The sequence below is a fragment of the Dryobates pubescens genome, chromosome 7 (assembly GCF_014839835.1).
Source record: "Dryobates pubescens isolate bDryPub1 chromosome 7, bDryPub1.pri, whole genome shotgun sequence".
NCBI lineage: Eukaryota > Metazoa > Chordata > Aves > Piciformes > Picidae > Dryobates > Dryobates pubescens.
Window position 1 is genome coordinate 40,241,390 of NC_071618.1, and position 14,135 is coordinate 40,255,524.

At 47.1% G+C, this 14,135-nt stretch overlaps 1 protein-coding gene across 1 annotated transcript in view; it reads right to left on the reverse strand.

Moving 5' to 3' along the window:
- EPSTI1 (epithelial stromal interaction 1) overlaps positions 1–14,135 on the reverse strand; it is a 54,699-nt gene that overhangs the window by 18,913 nt on the left and 21,651 nt on the right. The window contains exons 4-6 of the mRNA XM_054162918.1: positions 13,236–13,309; positions 12,415–12,498; positions 8,894–8,967 (exon numbers count right to left, since the gene is read on the reverse strand). Coding sequence (XP_054018893.1) covers positions 8,894–8,967; positions 12,415–12,498; positions 13,236–13,309 — 232 coding nt within the window. The remainder of the gene's footprint in view (positions 1–8,893; positions 8,968–12,414; positions 12,499–13,235; positions 13,310–14,135) is intronic.

The following is a 14,135-nucleotide window of genomic DNA, read 5'->3' on the forward strand; positions in this document are numbered from 1 at the left end:
TTGATTCAGGTTTTGTTTCCTTGCATTTTATGACTTTCGAGAGAACTGGTTTGGCAGGAGAGTGCGGATGAGCTCGGTTTGGTGAACTCCCTGCATTGTGTTTGGAATATGTGCTCAGAGGCACTCTGGCAAATCCTGAGCTCCAGATTCTGAGCAGAATATATTGAGTGCACACATGTCCCCGAGTGCAGCAGTGCCAGGAAATTTTAGAGTGCAACCTTCACAAAAAAACAGAGGCATGAATATGTAACAAAGGGAAGGATGGAGTGATGCAACAGCCATCATGTACTATCGAAACTCCATGTGCTCAACTGCTTTTCCCACTACATAAATTATCAGATAGCTAGCAGAAACACAGTGGACCACATGCAGCACTACAGGTTCTGGGAAGTTGAATTAAGATTGAATATAAGCACCTTACTAGGGAGCTGGGCTAAACCCTTATGATGAGATAAGCTACAATTCAGGCAAAGATTCATGTGACCTGCACAGGAAGCCACAGACAACAGCAAGTCATGAAGTGGTCATTCCTCATTACTGCATTAAAGACATGTTCTGCATGCTACAGTCATAGAATCATAGAGTCAATAAGGTTGGAAAAGACCTCAGAAATCATCAAGTCTAACCTGTCACCCAACACCTCAGGACTAACTAAACCATGGCACCAAGTGCCGCATCCAATCCCTTTTTGAACATCTCCAGGGACAATGACTCCACCACCTCCCTGGGCAGCACATTCCAATGGCTAACAACTCTCTCTGTGAAGAACTTTCTCCTCACTTTGAGTCTGAACTTCCCCTGGTGCAGTTTGAGGCTGTGTCCTCTTGTTCTGGTGCTGGTTGCCTGGGAGAAGAGACCAACCCCCACCTGGCTACAACCTCCTTTCAGGTCGTTGTAGACAGCAAGAAGGTCTCCCCTGAGCCTCCTCTTCTCCAGGCTAAACAATCCCAGCTCCTTTAGCCTCCTCTTGTCTTGAAAAGTCCTAACCTCTTATTCATTCTCATTTGGAAAGATAGACACTCAGGCCTTTCCTCACAAGGATTAGCCATTGTGAAGTATGGACTTAGCAAGCATGCATTATCTCTCAATGCACCCTGACAGAAACACAGTCTAGCACACACTATCATGTAAAATGCATCCAAAACACCATTACTCAGAAAGAAGGATTCCATTAAGGTAAGCAGTGTAAGTAGTTTCCAGCAGAAATTTGCATATCTACTCCTTATTGTGTATACATACTCCTTAAAATGTGTATGTGCTCCATCTGGCATATGCAGAGGCAGAACCACAGACACACCAATATATCCCTCAAGTGCTTCTCTTATGTTAGTACAAACCCTGGCTGTCCTCCCACCCAGCAGCTCCCCACAGCTACTCTAGGAGATATCTTGTGAGTTTTGTCCACTTTAGTTGTTTAATAGAGCTTGAGTCCACCTGTGTTAGGGGAGCTTCTGATGTGTCCAGAGAAGGGCAACAAAGCCGGGGAAGGGTCTGGAGCACAGCCCTATGAGGAGAGGCTGAGGGAGCTGAGGTTGTTTAGCCTGGAGAAGAAGAGGCTCAGGCGAGACCTTCTTGCTGTCCACAACTCCCTGAAGGGAGGTTGTAGCCAGGTGGGGATTGGTCTCTTCTGCCAGGCAACCAGCACCAGAACAAGAGGACACAGTCTCAAGCTGCACCAGGGGAGGTTTAGGCTGGATGTTAGGAAGAAATTGGAATGTGCTGCCCAGGGAGGTGGTGGAGTCACCATCACTGGAGCTGTTTAGGAGGAGACTGGATGTGGCACTTGGTGCCATGATTTAATTGGTTAGATGATGTTGGATGATAGGTTGGACTTGATGATATTGAAGGTCTTTTCCAACCAGGTTAATTCAATTCAATTCAATTCAATTCAATTCAATTCAAGTCTAGTCTAGTCTAGTCTAGTCTAGTTTAGTCCAGTCTTTTCTACTCCATTCCATTCCATTCCATTCCATTCCATTCCATTCCATTCAAAAGAAAGAGGCTTGCAGACTTTTCTACAGCACTCTGCACCCATATCTGGACCTCATTGTCAAAACATGCAAACACCTACTCAAGCACCAGTGATAACAGATACAGTTGACTTCCAAGGCCCAGTTGTGCACAAAAAAGGCTAAACCAGACTTTCAAGAGGTAGGAAGTAATTGTATTCTGCAGACAGTGGACAAGGGGAATGGAGGGCCCCATTTGTCGGCCAGACCCATCTCATAGGGAACTCTGTTGTCTCCCTGGAGCCCAAATTAATGATGTTACCAGAAGGCTACCCAGGCTGGTACAGCCTTCTGACTATTATCCTTTGCTACTTATGCAGATAGGGAATGATGATGTTGTAGTCAGAACTCCCAGGGCTATCAAAAATGATTTCAGGGCCCTGGGAGATCTGGTTGAGGGGACAGGTGCTCAAATAATTTTTTCCTCAATACCCTTAGTTGCAGGAGGGAATACCACAAGGAACAGAACAGCAGCCATAATCAACAAGTGGCTTAGAGGCTGGTGCAGACAAAAGAATTTTGGGTTTTTTGATCTTGGTAAAATTTCTACTGCACCAGGCCACCTGGCAACAGATGGAGTACATCTGTCCCAAAGAAGGGGAAAGGTCACAGTATATGAGAATGGCCTGTCCCCCAAAGGTAAAAAGATTCTGGGGAGGGAATTGGCAGCTCTCATCGACAGGGCTTTAAACTAGTTTCGAAGGGGGGAGGGGCTGAAACTAGTCCCCTCAGGCAAGAGTCTGGGGGCAGTAAGCTAGGGTCAGAGGCCAAACCAGCAGCCCAGCTGAGGTGCATGTACACCAATGCACGAAGCATGGGAAACAAACAAGAGGAGCTGGAAGCCTTGTTGCAGCAGGAAAGTTATGACGTAGTTGCCATCACGGAGACGTGGTGGGATAGCTCACATGACTGGAGTGCTGCAATTGATGGCTACAGGCTTTTCAGGAGAGATAGACAAGGAAAAAGGGGTGGAGGGGTGGCCATGTACATCAGGGAGGCACTAGATGCCATTGAGCTAGAGATTAGGGACAATCAGGTTGAATGCTTGTGGGCAAGAATTAGAGGGAAGACTGGTAGGGCAGACATCCTGGTTGGAGTCTGTTATAGACCACCCAACCAGGAGGATGATGTCGACGAAGCATTCTATAGACAGCTTAAGGCTGTCTCAAGATCTCCTGACCTTGTCCTTATGGGCGACTTCAACCTGCCTGACATCTGCTGGGATCTCAACACAGCAGAGAGGAGGCAGTCTAGGAGGTTCTTAGACTGCATGGAGGACAGCTTCTTATCCCAGGTGCTGCGTGAGCCTACCAGGGGCAAGGCTTTGCTTGACCTCCTCTTCACCAACAGGGAAGGGCTGGTGGGTGATGTGGTGGTCGGAGGCTGTTTAGGGGCCAGTGACCATGAAATAATAGAATTTTCAGTATTCAGTCAAGCTAAGAGGGCCAGCAAGAAGACCTCCACTCTGGACTTCCGGAGGGCGGACTTCAGGTTGCTCAAGGAAACAATTCAGAGGGTTCCTTGGGAGAAAGCCCTTAAAAATAAAGGGGTCCAGGAGGGCTGGACCTGCTTCAAGAAAGAGCTGATGAAGGCTCAGGAGCAGGCTGTGCCAATGTGCCGGAAGAGGAGCCGCCGGGGCAGACGGCCAGCCTGGCTGTGTAATGAACTTTTAATAGAACTAAGGGAAAAAAAGAGGGTGTATCATCTTTGGAAGAAAGGTGAGGCAACCCATGGAATGTTTAAAGAGGTTGCTAGGGCATGTAGGAGGAAAATTAGGGAGGCAAAAGCATATTTGGAAGTTAAACTGGCCTCTGATGTGAAGGACAACAAAAAGTCCTTCTATAAATATATTAATAGCAAGAGGAAGGGCAGGGACAACCTCCACTCCTTGGTTGACATAGAAGGAAATGTTGTAACACAGGATGAGGAAAAGGCAGAGGTACTTAACACCTTCTTTACCTCAGTTTTTACTACCTGGAAAGAACGTCTACCAGACAGCTGGCCTGCAGAACTGGCAGAGGGAGCCAGGGAGCTGCATGGTTTCCCTTTGTTCCATGAGCAAGTGATAGGAGCTCTCCTCAGCAGCTTGGACCCCCACAAGTCCATGGGACCAGATGGGATCCATCCTAGGGTGCTGAGAGAGCTGGCAGATGAGCTGGCCAAACCACTCTCCATTATTTTTCATCAGTCCTGGCTCACTGGAGAGATCCCACATGACTGGAAGCTGGCCAACGTGGTACCCATCCACAAGAAGGGCCGGTTGGATGAGCCAGGGAATTACAGGCCTGTCAGCCTGACCTCAGTGCCAGGAAAGATTATGGAGCAGGTCATCCTGAGTGCAATCACACAACACTTAGAGGATGGCCAAGGGATCAGGCCCAGCCAGCATGGGTTTAGGAAGGGCAGGTCCTGCCTGACCAACCTGATCTCCTTCTATGATCAGGTGACCCGCCTGGTGGATGTGGGGAGGCCTGTGGATGTAGTCTACCTGGACCTCAGCAAGGCCTTTGACACCGTTCCCCATAGCAAGCTCCTGGCCAAGCTGTCAGCCCATGGCTTGGATGGGACCACACTGCGATGGGTTAGGAACTGGCTGGAGGGCCGAGCCCAGAGAGTGGTAGTGAATGGTGCCACATCCAGCTGGCAGCCAGTCACCAGTGGTGTGCCCCAGGGATCAGTACTGGGCCCCATGCTCTTTAACATCTTTATTGATGATCTGGACGAGGGCATCGAGTCCATCATCAGTAAATTTGCTGACGACACCAAGCTGGGCGCAGGAGTTGATCTGCTGGAGGGTAGAGAGGCTCTGCAGAGGGACCTCGACAGGCTGGGCAGTTGGGCAGAGTCCAACGGCATGAGATTTAACACATCCAAGTGCCGGGTTCTGCACATTGGCCACAGCAACCCCATGCAGAGCTACAGGCTGGGGTCAGAGTGGCTGGAGAGCAGTCAGGCTGAGAGGGACCTGGGGGTGCTGGTCGACGGTAGACTGAACATGAGCCTGCAGTGTGCCCAGGCAGCTAAGAGGGCCAATGGCATCCTGGCCTGCATCAGGAACAGTGTGGCCAGCAGGAGCAGGGAGGTCATTCTGCCCCTGTACACTGCACTGGTTAGGCCGCACCTCGAGTACTGTGTCCAGTTCTGGGCCCCTCAGTTTAGGAAGGATGTTGACTTGCTGGAACGAGTCCAGAGAAGAGCAACAAAGTTGGTGAGGGGTTTGGAACACAAGCCCTACGAGGAGAGGCTGAGGGAGCTGGGGTTGCTTAGCCTGGAGAAGAGGAGACTCAGGGGTGACCTTATTACTCTCTACAACTACCTGAAGGGAGGTTGTAGACAGACAGATGTTGGTCTCTTCTCCCAGGCAAGCAGTACCAGAACAAGAGGACACAGTCTCAGGCTGCGCCAGGGGAGGTTCAGGCTGGATGTTAGAAAAAAGTTCTATACAGAAAGAGTGATTGCACATTGGAATGGGCTGCCTGGGGAGGTGGTGGAGTCGCCATCACTGGAGGTTTTTAGGAGAAGACTTGACAGGGTGCTTGGTGCTGTGGGTTAGTTGCTTGGGCGGTGTTGGATTGGTGATGGGTTGGACGCGATGATCTTGAAGGTCTCTTCCAACCTGGTTTATTCTATGTATTCTATGTATTCTATTCTAAGGCTGCAGACATTGTTCCCTTTTGGCATTCACTTACTTTATGTTACACCCTTTGAAAGGAGATTTCAGTGGGAAGTTCTTGTTTTTAAATGACAGGAATTTAACAGGAACAACAAACTTCTGGGCAGCATCATACTTTATTGTCAGAGTATGTTAATGACATGGGAACCTTAGGTGCATTTCCTTATCAAATGGAAGCGGCACTTCACAGGGCTGTACCCCGTGGAGGCTGATACAGCTCGAGGTGGTGATCAATTTTAAAAGGCTTCCCAGTTAATGAGACTGCTGGTGGGCATTGATCTGCTCAGAAAAATTGTGGTGTTGCAGCTAGAGATGCTTACAGAGGACAGACTAACAAGGGAGCTTATCTTTTGAAATGGCTCCACAGGCCATGACTTTGCAGAGGTCATTGCTTCATATGCAGCACATGACCCTCCTTCCCTGCTCTTACAGCGAGCAGGGAAGGAGATCAAAATTCTCCAGCAGAGACAGCAAGGAAAGGGGCACAACCTCATATTTTCTCTCTTTGCCTCTAGAAATAAGGTCTTAGATGATGGAAGTAATGAGTCACTCATTTTTGCATACTAGGCAGAACCACATTGCTAAATACCAAGCACTTTTATGTGAGCACGTCTCTAATAACCAGCAGTGCTTCAATGGAGCTATTTTACAAGATCCAAGATGTTGCATGATTCCTCAATGTTGTACTTCATAATGCCAAAGTATCTTAGCAATGCAACCTCCACATCTGTTAGGAAAGACTCCTTTTCCTTTGCCCACCGTCAGACTCCTTCAGACTAGGAAAGGTGCTAGTGTGACACTAGTGGATGATAGGTTGGACTCGATGATCTCAAATGTCTTTTACAGCCTGGTCTGGTCTGGTCTGGTCTGGTCTATTCTATTCTATTCTATTCTATTCTATTCTATTCTACTCTATTCTTATTCTGTTCTATTCTTATTCTATTCTATTCTATTCTATTCTAGTCTAGTCTAGTCTAGTCTTATTCTGTTCTAGTCTTATTCTGTTCTGTTCTAGTCTTATTCTATTCTATTCTATTCTATTCTATTCTATTCTATTCTATTCTATTCTATTCTATTCTATTCTATTCTATTCTTTCCAGCCTAAACCTCCCCTGGTGCAGCTTGAGATTGTGTCCTCTTGTTCTGGTGCTAGCTGCCTGGAAAAGAGACCAACCCCCACCTGGCTACAACCTCCCTTCAGGGAGTTGTAGAGAGCAAGGAGGTCTCCCCTGAGCCTCCTCCTCTCCAGGCTAAGCAACCCCAGCTCCCTCAGCCAAAAAATTTCATGCCCCCACCCTGGCTTCTCCAAAAATGTCTTGGAAATGTTTGAGGCTGATCCCTTTTCCATTTGTACAGGTTCTCTCTTTCCCACCTTTAAAGGTCACAGAAGAGGAAAAAGCAATCAATCATGCTAAGAACACAGGTGAGTAATTTCAGGAGCTAAAGATAAAGAAGGTAAAGGTGACTAATCAGCACTGTCTGTTAATTATGCGATAAAATTGGCTTGGATCAGAGTGAACAGGCAAGCTAAGAACAATGCTGTCAAAGGAATTAATTATCTCAGGAGTCAAGTCATATCTAAATCTCACATTAAGGAAGCATTCCAGGAAGATAGGCCTTCACAGTAGTTCTCTACATTTAAGCTGCAGAGTTATGCTAAATAAGTCCTTGATATTTCCATCTGGGTTAGAGTTCTTTAGTGGTCACTAAAATAAACTCGATCCTGTTGCAATAATTAGTCCTGAATTGAATGATCACATATTGATTCAGTTAGGAGGAAAAAGGACAAAGTTGTCCTATAATTCACAGTTTTCATCTCAAAGTATATGCTTTGACAAACTAAGATAAACCTAGTCAGTCAAATTTATCACGGAATAAAGTATAGAATCATAGAATCATAGAATCTGTAAGGCTGGAAAAGACCTCAGAAATCATCAAGTCCAACCTATCACCCAACACCTCAGGACTAACTAAACCATGGCACCAAGTGCCACATCTAATCCCCTCTTGAACAACTCCAGGAATGGTGACTCCACCACCTCCCTGGGCAGCACATTCCAATGGCCAATCACTCTTTCTGGGAAGAACTTTGATCCAGCCTAAACCTCCCCTGGTGCAGCCTGAGACTGTGTCCTCTTGTTCTGCTGCTGGTTGCCTGGGAGAAGAGACCAACCCCCACCTGGCTACAACCTCCCTTCAGGTACTTGTAGAGAGCAATAAGGTCTCCCCTGAGCCTCCTCTTCTCCAGGCTAAGCAACCCCAGCTGCTTTAGTCTCTCCTCAGGAGGAGAAGCTATGGAGGAGGCTTGGAATATGTCACAGTACCACAGAGTAGCTGAGATTGGAAGGGTCATCTGGAGGTCAACCTGTCCAACCTTCTGCTCAGCAGGGCTGCCTAGAGCCATATGTCCAGAACTTTTTAATATCTCCAAAGACAGAGACTCCTCAAGTTCCCTGGGCAACCTGTGTCCATGTTCAGTCACTCTTACAGTGAAAAAGAGTTTCCTGATGTTCTGAAGGTATCTCCAGTGCTGCAGTTTGTCCCCATTGCTTCTTGCACTGGAGTTGAAAGTTTCAAGTCTAACACTGAAAAAAATAGTAAGCCAAAGCCTTCCTTAGCCCCAAAGAAGACAAAGGCAAACAAACAAACAAAGGAACAGAAAAGGAAGAGGAGAAGGAAGAGGAGAAGGAGGAGGAGGAGGAGGAGGAGGAGGAGGAGAAGGAGAAGGAGAAGGAGAAGGAGAAGGAGAAGGAGAAGGAGAAGGAGAAGGAGAAGGAGAAGGAGAAGGAGAAGGAGAAGGAGAAGGAGAAGGAGAAGGAGAAGGAGAAGGAGAAGGAGAAGGAGAAGGAGGAGGAAGAGGAGGAGGAGGAGGAGGAGGAGGAAGAGGAGAAGGAGGAGGCGGAGGAGGAGGAGGAGGAGGAGGAGGATGAGAAGGAGGAGGAGGAGGAGAAGGAGGAGGAGGAGTAGGAGGAGGAGGAGGAGATGGAGATGGAGGAGAAGGAGAAGGAGAAGGAGGAGGATGAGGAGGAGGAGGAGAGGGATAAGGGGGAAAAAATCAAAAGGAAAAGGAAAAGGAAAAGGAAAAGGAAAAGGAAAAGGAAAAGGAAAAGGAAAAGGAAAAGGAAAAGGGAAAAACCAACAACAAAGGAAAAGAAAAGAAAAAGACAAGCAGCTGAGGAATTTCAGGTAATCCATTTCAAATCTTACTTACTAATGTTGATCTTCAAAGAACTTCTCTCTTCTTTGCATTTCTTCTTGTCTTTTTTTAGCTTCAAGTCTCTCTGCCTACAGCATTAAACCCAGGAAAACATAGCTGAGATTTCCAGCAAGCCACAAACAAACAAACAATTATTTCAATTCAAGAATGTCAATATTCTGTTGGTTTTTTTTTTTTTTTTAACAAACAACTACTAGCAGCAGTTGGGTTCAGAAGTGACTCATTTTCAAATTTAAAGGTATTCAGACATGATCAAACAGCCTCCAGTCAGGAGACTCATCTGAGAAACAGAAAACCACGCTGTGCTCCTGGCAGACCCATCTATTCTTCCAAAGGGTCTGGTGAGCTTTCACAATTCCCATGCCACAGCAGTGCTGGGGCCATCTCTTGTGGTATAACTGATGCACTGCTGGTGCTTTTGAGAAGGTACAGGATGTGAACCACTGCATCAAAGCAGATGCTAGTCCTCTAGCATTGAAAGCACGCTGACACGGGTAGCTTTGCACATAGTCCTGTGGCCTTCAGTAGCATTGGGTACTGGTCAGTTAAATAGAAGCTAAGATGGATGGAAGTGGGAGACACTTAACCAGTGTTATTCTGCTTCAGATACCATGCCCAGTGCAAGAGCCAGCCAATACAAACCTTAGAATCATAGAATCAATAATGTTGAAAAAGACCTCAGACATCAGCAAGTCCAACCTGTCACCCAACACCTCAGGACTAACTAAACCATAGCTTCAAGTGCCACATCCAATGTCTTTTTGAACACCTCCAGGGATGGTGACTTCACCACCTCCCTGGGCAGCACATTCCAATGCCCAATCACTCTTTCTATGAAGAACTTCTTCCTAACATCCAGCCTAAACCTCCCCTGATGCAGCTTGTGACTGTGTCCTCTTGTTCTGGTGCTGGTTGCCTGGGAGAAGAGACCAACCCCCACCAGCCTACAACCTCCCTTCAGGGAGTTGTAGACAGCAAGAAGGTCTCTCCTGAGCCTCCTCTTCTCCAGACTAAACAGCCCCAGCTCCCTCAGCCTCTCCTCATAGGGCTGTGCTCCAGACCTCTCCCCAGCCTTGTTGCCCTTCTCTGGACACGTTCAAGTGTCTCGATGTCCTTTTTAAATTGAGGGGCCCAGAATTGGACACAAGGGGTGGCCTAACCTGTGATGACTACAGGGGCACAATGACTTCCCTGTTCCTGGTGGCCACACTGTTCCTGATACAGGCCAAGATGCCATTGGCCTTCTTGGCCACCTGGGCACACTGCTGACTCATGTTCAGCCTGCTGTCAAAAGCCAGCTTGACACACGAAACCCTGAAAACTGGGCACCACACAAGTGATTAAGCTCTTTAATATAAAAATTGCACATAATTTCCTGTGGAGGGGCCTTATAAGCTGCCCTCCCAGCCCACAAATTCAAGTGAAATAAAACTTACAATAGAGCAGAAAACTAGAGAAATCACAGCAACAGCAATATGCAGCAAAAGCAAAATACCAGTTAAAAAGAGGCCAGTCAGTTGCTGTGGATTTTTGACACACAGGCTGTAGGTTGGTCCAGTGGGAAGAGCAGTCCAAAGGCAGTTCAGTGTATTAAAAACACAAATCATAAATGCCAAACAGGGATTTCAGCCCTGCTGTATTTTGAGCACAGGCTCCCTTATTGCATTTGGTGGGGGGGGGCTGCACCAAATGGTGCTACATCCAGCTGGTGGCCAGTCACTAGTGGTGTGCCCCAAGGATCAGTGCTGGGCCCCATGCTGTTTAACATCTTTACTGATGATCTGGATGAGGGCATTGAGTCCATCATCAGTAAATTTGCTGATGACACCAAGCTGGGGGCAGGAGTTGATCGGCTGGAGGGTAGAGAGGCTCTGCAGAGGGACCTCGACAGGCTGGGCAGATGGGCAGTGTCCAACGGCATGAGATTTAACACATCCAAGTGCTGGGTTCTGCACATTGGCCACAACAACCCCATGCAGTGCTACAGGCTGGGGTCAGAGTGGCTGGAGAGCAGCCAGGTGGAGAGGGACCTGGGGGTGCTGGTTGATGGTAGGATAAACATGAGCCTGCAGTGTGCCCAGGCAGCCAGGAGGGCCAATGGCATCCTGGCCTGCATCAGGAACAGTGTGGCCAGCAGGAGCAGGGAGGTCATTCTGCCCCTGTACACTGCACTGGTTAGGCCACACCTTGAGTACTGTGTCCAGTTCTGGGCCCCTCAGTTTAGGAAGGATGTTGACTTGCTGGAGCAGGTCCAGAGAAGAGCAACAAAGTTGGTGAGGGGTTTGGAACACAAACCCTATGAGGAGAGGCTGAGGGAGCTGGGGTTGCTTAGCCTGGAGAAGAGGAGACTCAGGGGTGACCTTATTGCTCTCTACAACTACCTGAAGGGGGGTTGTAGTCAGGCAGAGGTTGGTCTCTTCTCCCAGGCAGCCAGTACCAGAACAAGAGGACACAGTCTCAGGCTGCACCAGGGGAGGTTTATGCTGGAGGTTAGGAGGAAGTTTTACACAGAGAGAGTGATTGCCCACTGGAATGGGCTGCCTGAGGAGGTGGTGGTGTTCAGGACGAGGCTTGATAGGGTGCTTGGTTGCATGGTTTAGTTGATTGGGTGGTGTTGGATGATAGGTTGGACACGATGATCTTGAAGGTCTCTTCCAACCTGGTCTATTCTATTCTATTCTATTCTATTCTATTCTATTCTATTCTATTCTATTCTATTCTATTCTATTCTATTCTTTTCTTTCCTACTTGAGGATTACAATGACCAGCATGTCGAGCAAACTGCAACCTTAGATTGTCACTCTGCTTCTTGCCCTCCCGCAGAATGATAACAGTAATCATCTAAATGAAGTATCCTGGAAATTTCAGGCAATACCTTGCAGAGATGGAAAGGGAGCTGTAGTTGGGAATGGGTCAAAGCCCCGAATCAGAGACGGGCAACAAAGCTGGTGAGGGGTTTGGAGCACAAGCCCTCTGAGGAGAGGCTGAGGGAGCTGGGGTTGCTTAGTCTGGAGAAGAGGAGGCTCAGGGAAGACCTTATTGCTGTCTACAACTACCAGAAGGGAGGTTGTACGCAGGTGGGGTTTGGTGTCTTCTGCCACAGAACCAGCACCAGAACAAGAGGACACAGTCTCAAGCTGCACCAGGGGAGGTTTAGGCTCGAGATGAGGAGAAAATTCTTCACAGAAAGAGTTTGCCCATTGGAATGGGCTGCCCAGGGAGGTGGTGGAGTCACCATCACTGGAGGTGTTTAATAGGGGACTGGATGAGGCGCTTGGTGCCATGGTTTAGTTGATTAGATGGTGTTGGGTGATAGGTTGGACTTGATGATATCGAAGGTCTTTTCCAACCTGGTTAATTCTATTCTATTCCATTCCTATTCCTATTCCTATTCCTATTCCTATTCCTATTCCTATTCCTATTCCTATTCCTATTCTATTCTATTCTATTCTATTCTATTCTATTCTATTCTATTCTATTCTATATAGCTCCAACTCTGCAGTGACCATGTTTACCTTTTCTCTCTGAATTGCTTTCTTTTTCAGGATCTCAGCCTCTTCAGCTGCCTTTTTTACTTTTATATATTCTTCTCTCTTGAGCTGCATGACACAAACAGAGAAAATTATTTGCCCACATCCATATACAAAGGAGACAGAAGGTAACTCAACCTGACTGCAGCACTGAACATCTTTCTAATCTAAAGTGTGTTTAAGGAAAGTTTCCAGCCATTTTTTTCTTGAGATGAGGCACTGAATAAAGCAGGCTGTGCACCAGCTACTCCAAATATTGGCTTTACGAAGGCTGAGAAATCTAGGACTGATAAATGGGCATCCATGCAAGGAATTACACAGCTGATTGGTAACTTACAAGCATTTAAACCTTTTATAACAGGAATAACATTTCTACCTAAGCACTTGATGGGCTGCTACATTGATCAATTAGTCGAAGTGCAGGCAGCGTACTGGAAAATACAGCAAGGCGTATCAGTGGAATTACAGCTGTACTGGTTATCATTTGAGGTGTGGGTTGCCACATATTTATAGCTAGATTTCTCATTTTCTTTGGTGCAGAACATTTGTTTCCAGTTTTCTGCTGCTTCTTTCAGGTTTCTTGACTTTCATAGAATCACAGAATCAGTCCAGGTTGGAAGGGACCGCAGGGATCATCTAGTTCCAACCTCCCTGCCATGGGCAGGGACACTCCACACTAGATCAGGCTGGCCAGAAGCAAGCAGTTTTTGAGCTCATTTCATACCCATATGAAGCTCCCCATGAAAAGCTTTTTCTTTTTTGTTTTTTAGCCCTTAAAATAAGCAAACAAATTTATTCCTCCTGACCTTTTGTTGGTATTTACATTGCATGAGCATCATTTGCTGGTTTTGCCTTGCTTGAGCCTCTGATGCCTTTCCACCTTATAGATGAAAGAAAGAAAGAAAGAACATATAAATTGCATTTTGCATGAGCATTTTAAGTTCAAATGCCAGTCATTTCAGAACACAGCAATATAACAGATTTGATGCATACATATACAGGAAATTTTTCATCATTACAGTAGCTGTCTAACATTAAAGAGGACAGGAGACCTTTTAGATCATTCCTTCCATCCATCAGAAGCACTACCTTGCTATTTACAGAGCATCCACTGTATCACACACTCCACCAGAAAATATGTCCTACTGCATATGATAATTTTACTGAGAACTATTCCATTTCCAGAATATCAGTCATGCTTTGCAGGTGAGTGTCCTGAAGGGTCAAACCCCCAGACATGCCCTAGCTCACACAATGGGCTAAGCACCTGCAAATGTGCAAACCTGGACAGTTCCTGGGGTCCAGATGGCCAAGGCAAATGTATAGCTGGAATGTGTCCAGAGAAGGGCAAGAAAGCTGGGGACGGGTTTGGAGCACAAGCCCTGTGAGGAGAGGCTGAAGGAGCTGGGGTTGCTTAGCCTGGAGAAGAGGAGGCTCAGGGGAGACCTTCTTGCTCTGTGCAACTCCCTGAAGGGAGGCTGTAGCCAGGTGGGGGTTGGTCTCTTCTCCCAGGCAACCAGCAACAGAACAAGAGGACACAGTCTCAAGGTGCACCAGGGGAGGTTTAGGCTGGATGATAGGAAGAAGTTCTTCATTGTCCATTGCAATGTGCTGCCCAGGAAGGTGGTGGAGTCACCAGCCCTGAAGGTGTTTAAGAGGAGACTGGCTGAGGCACTTGGTGCCATGGTTTAGTTGATTAGATGGTG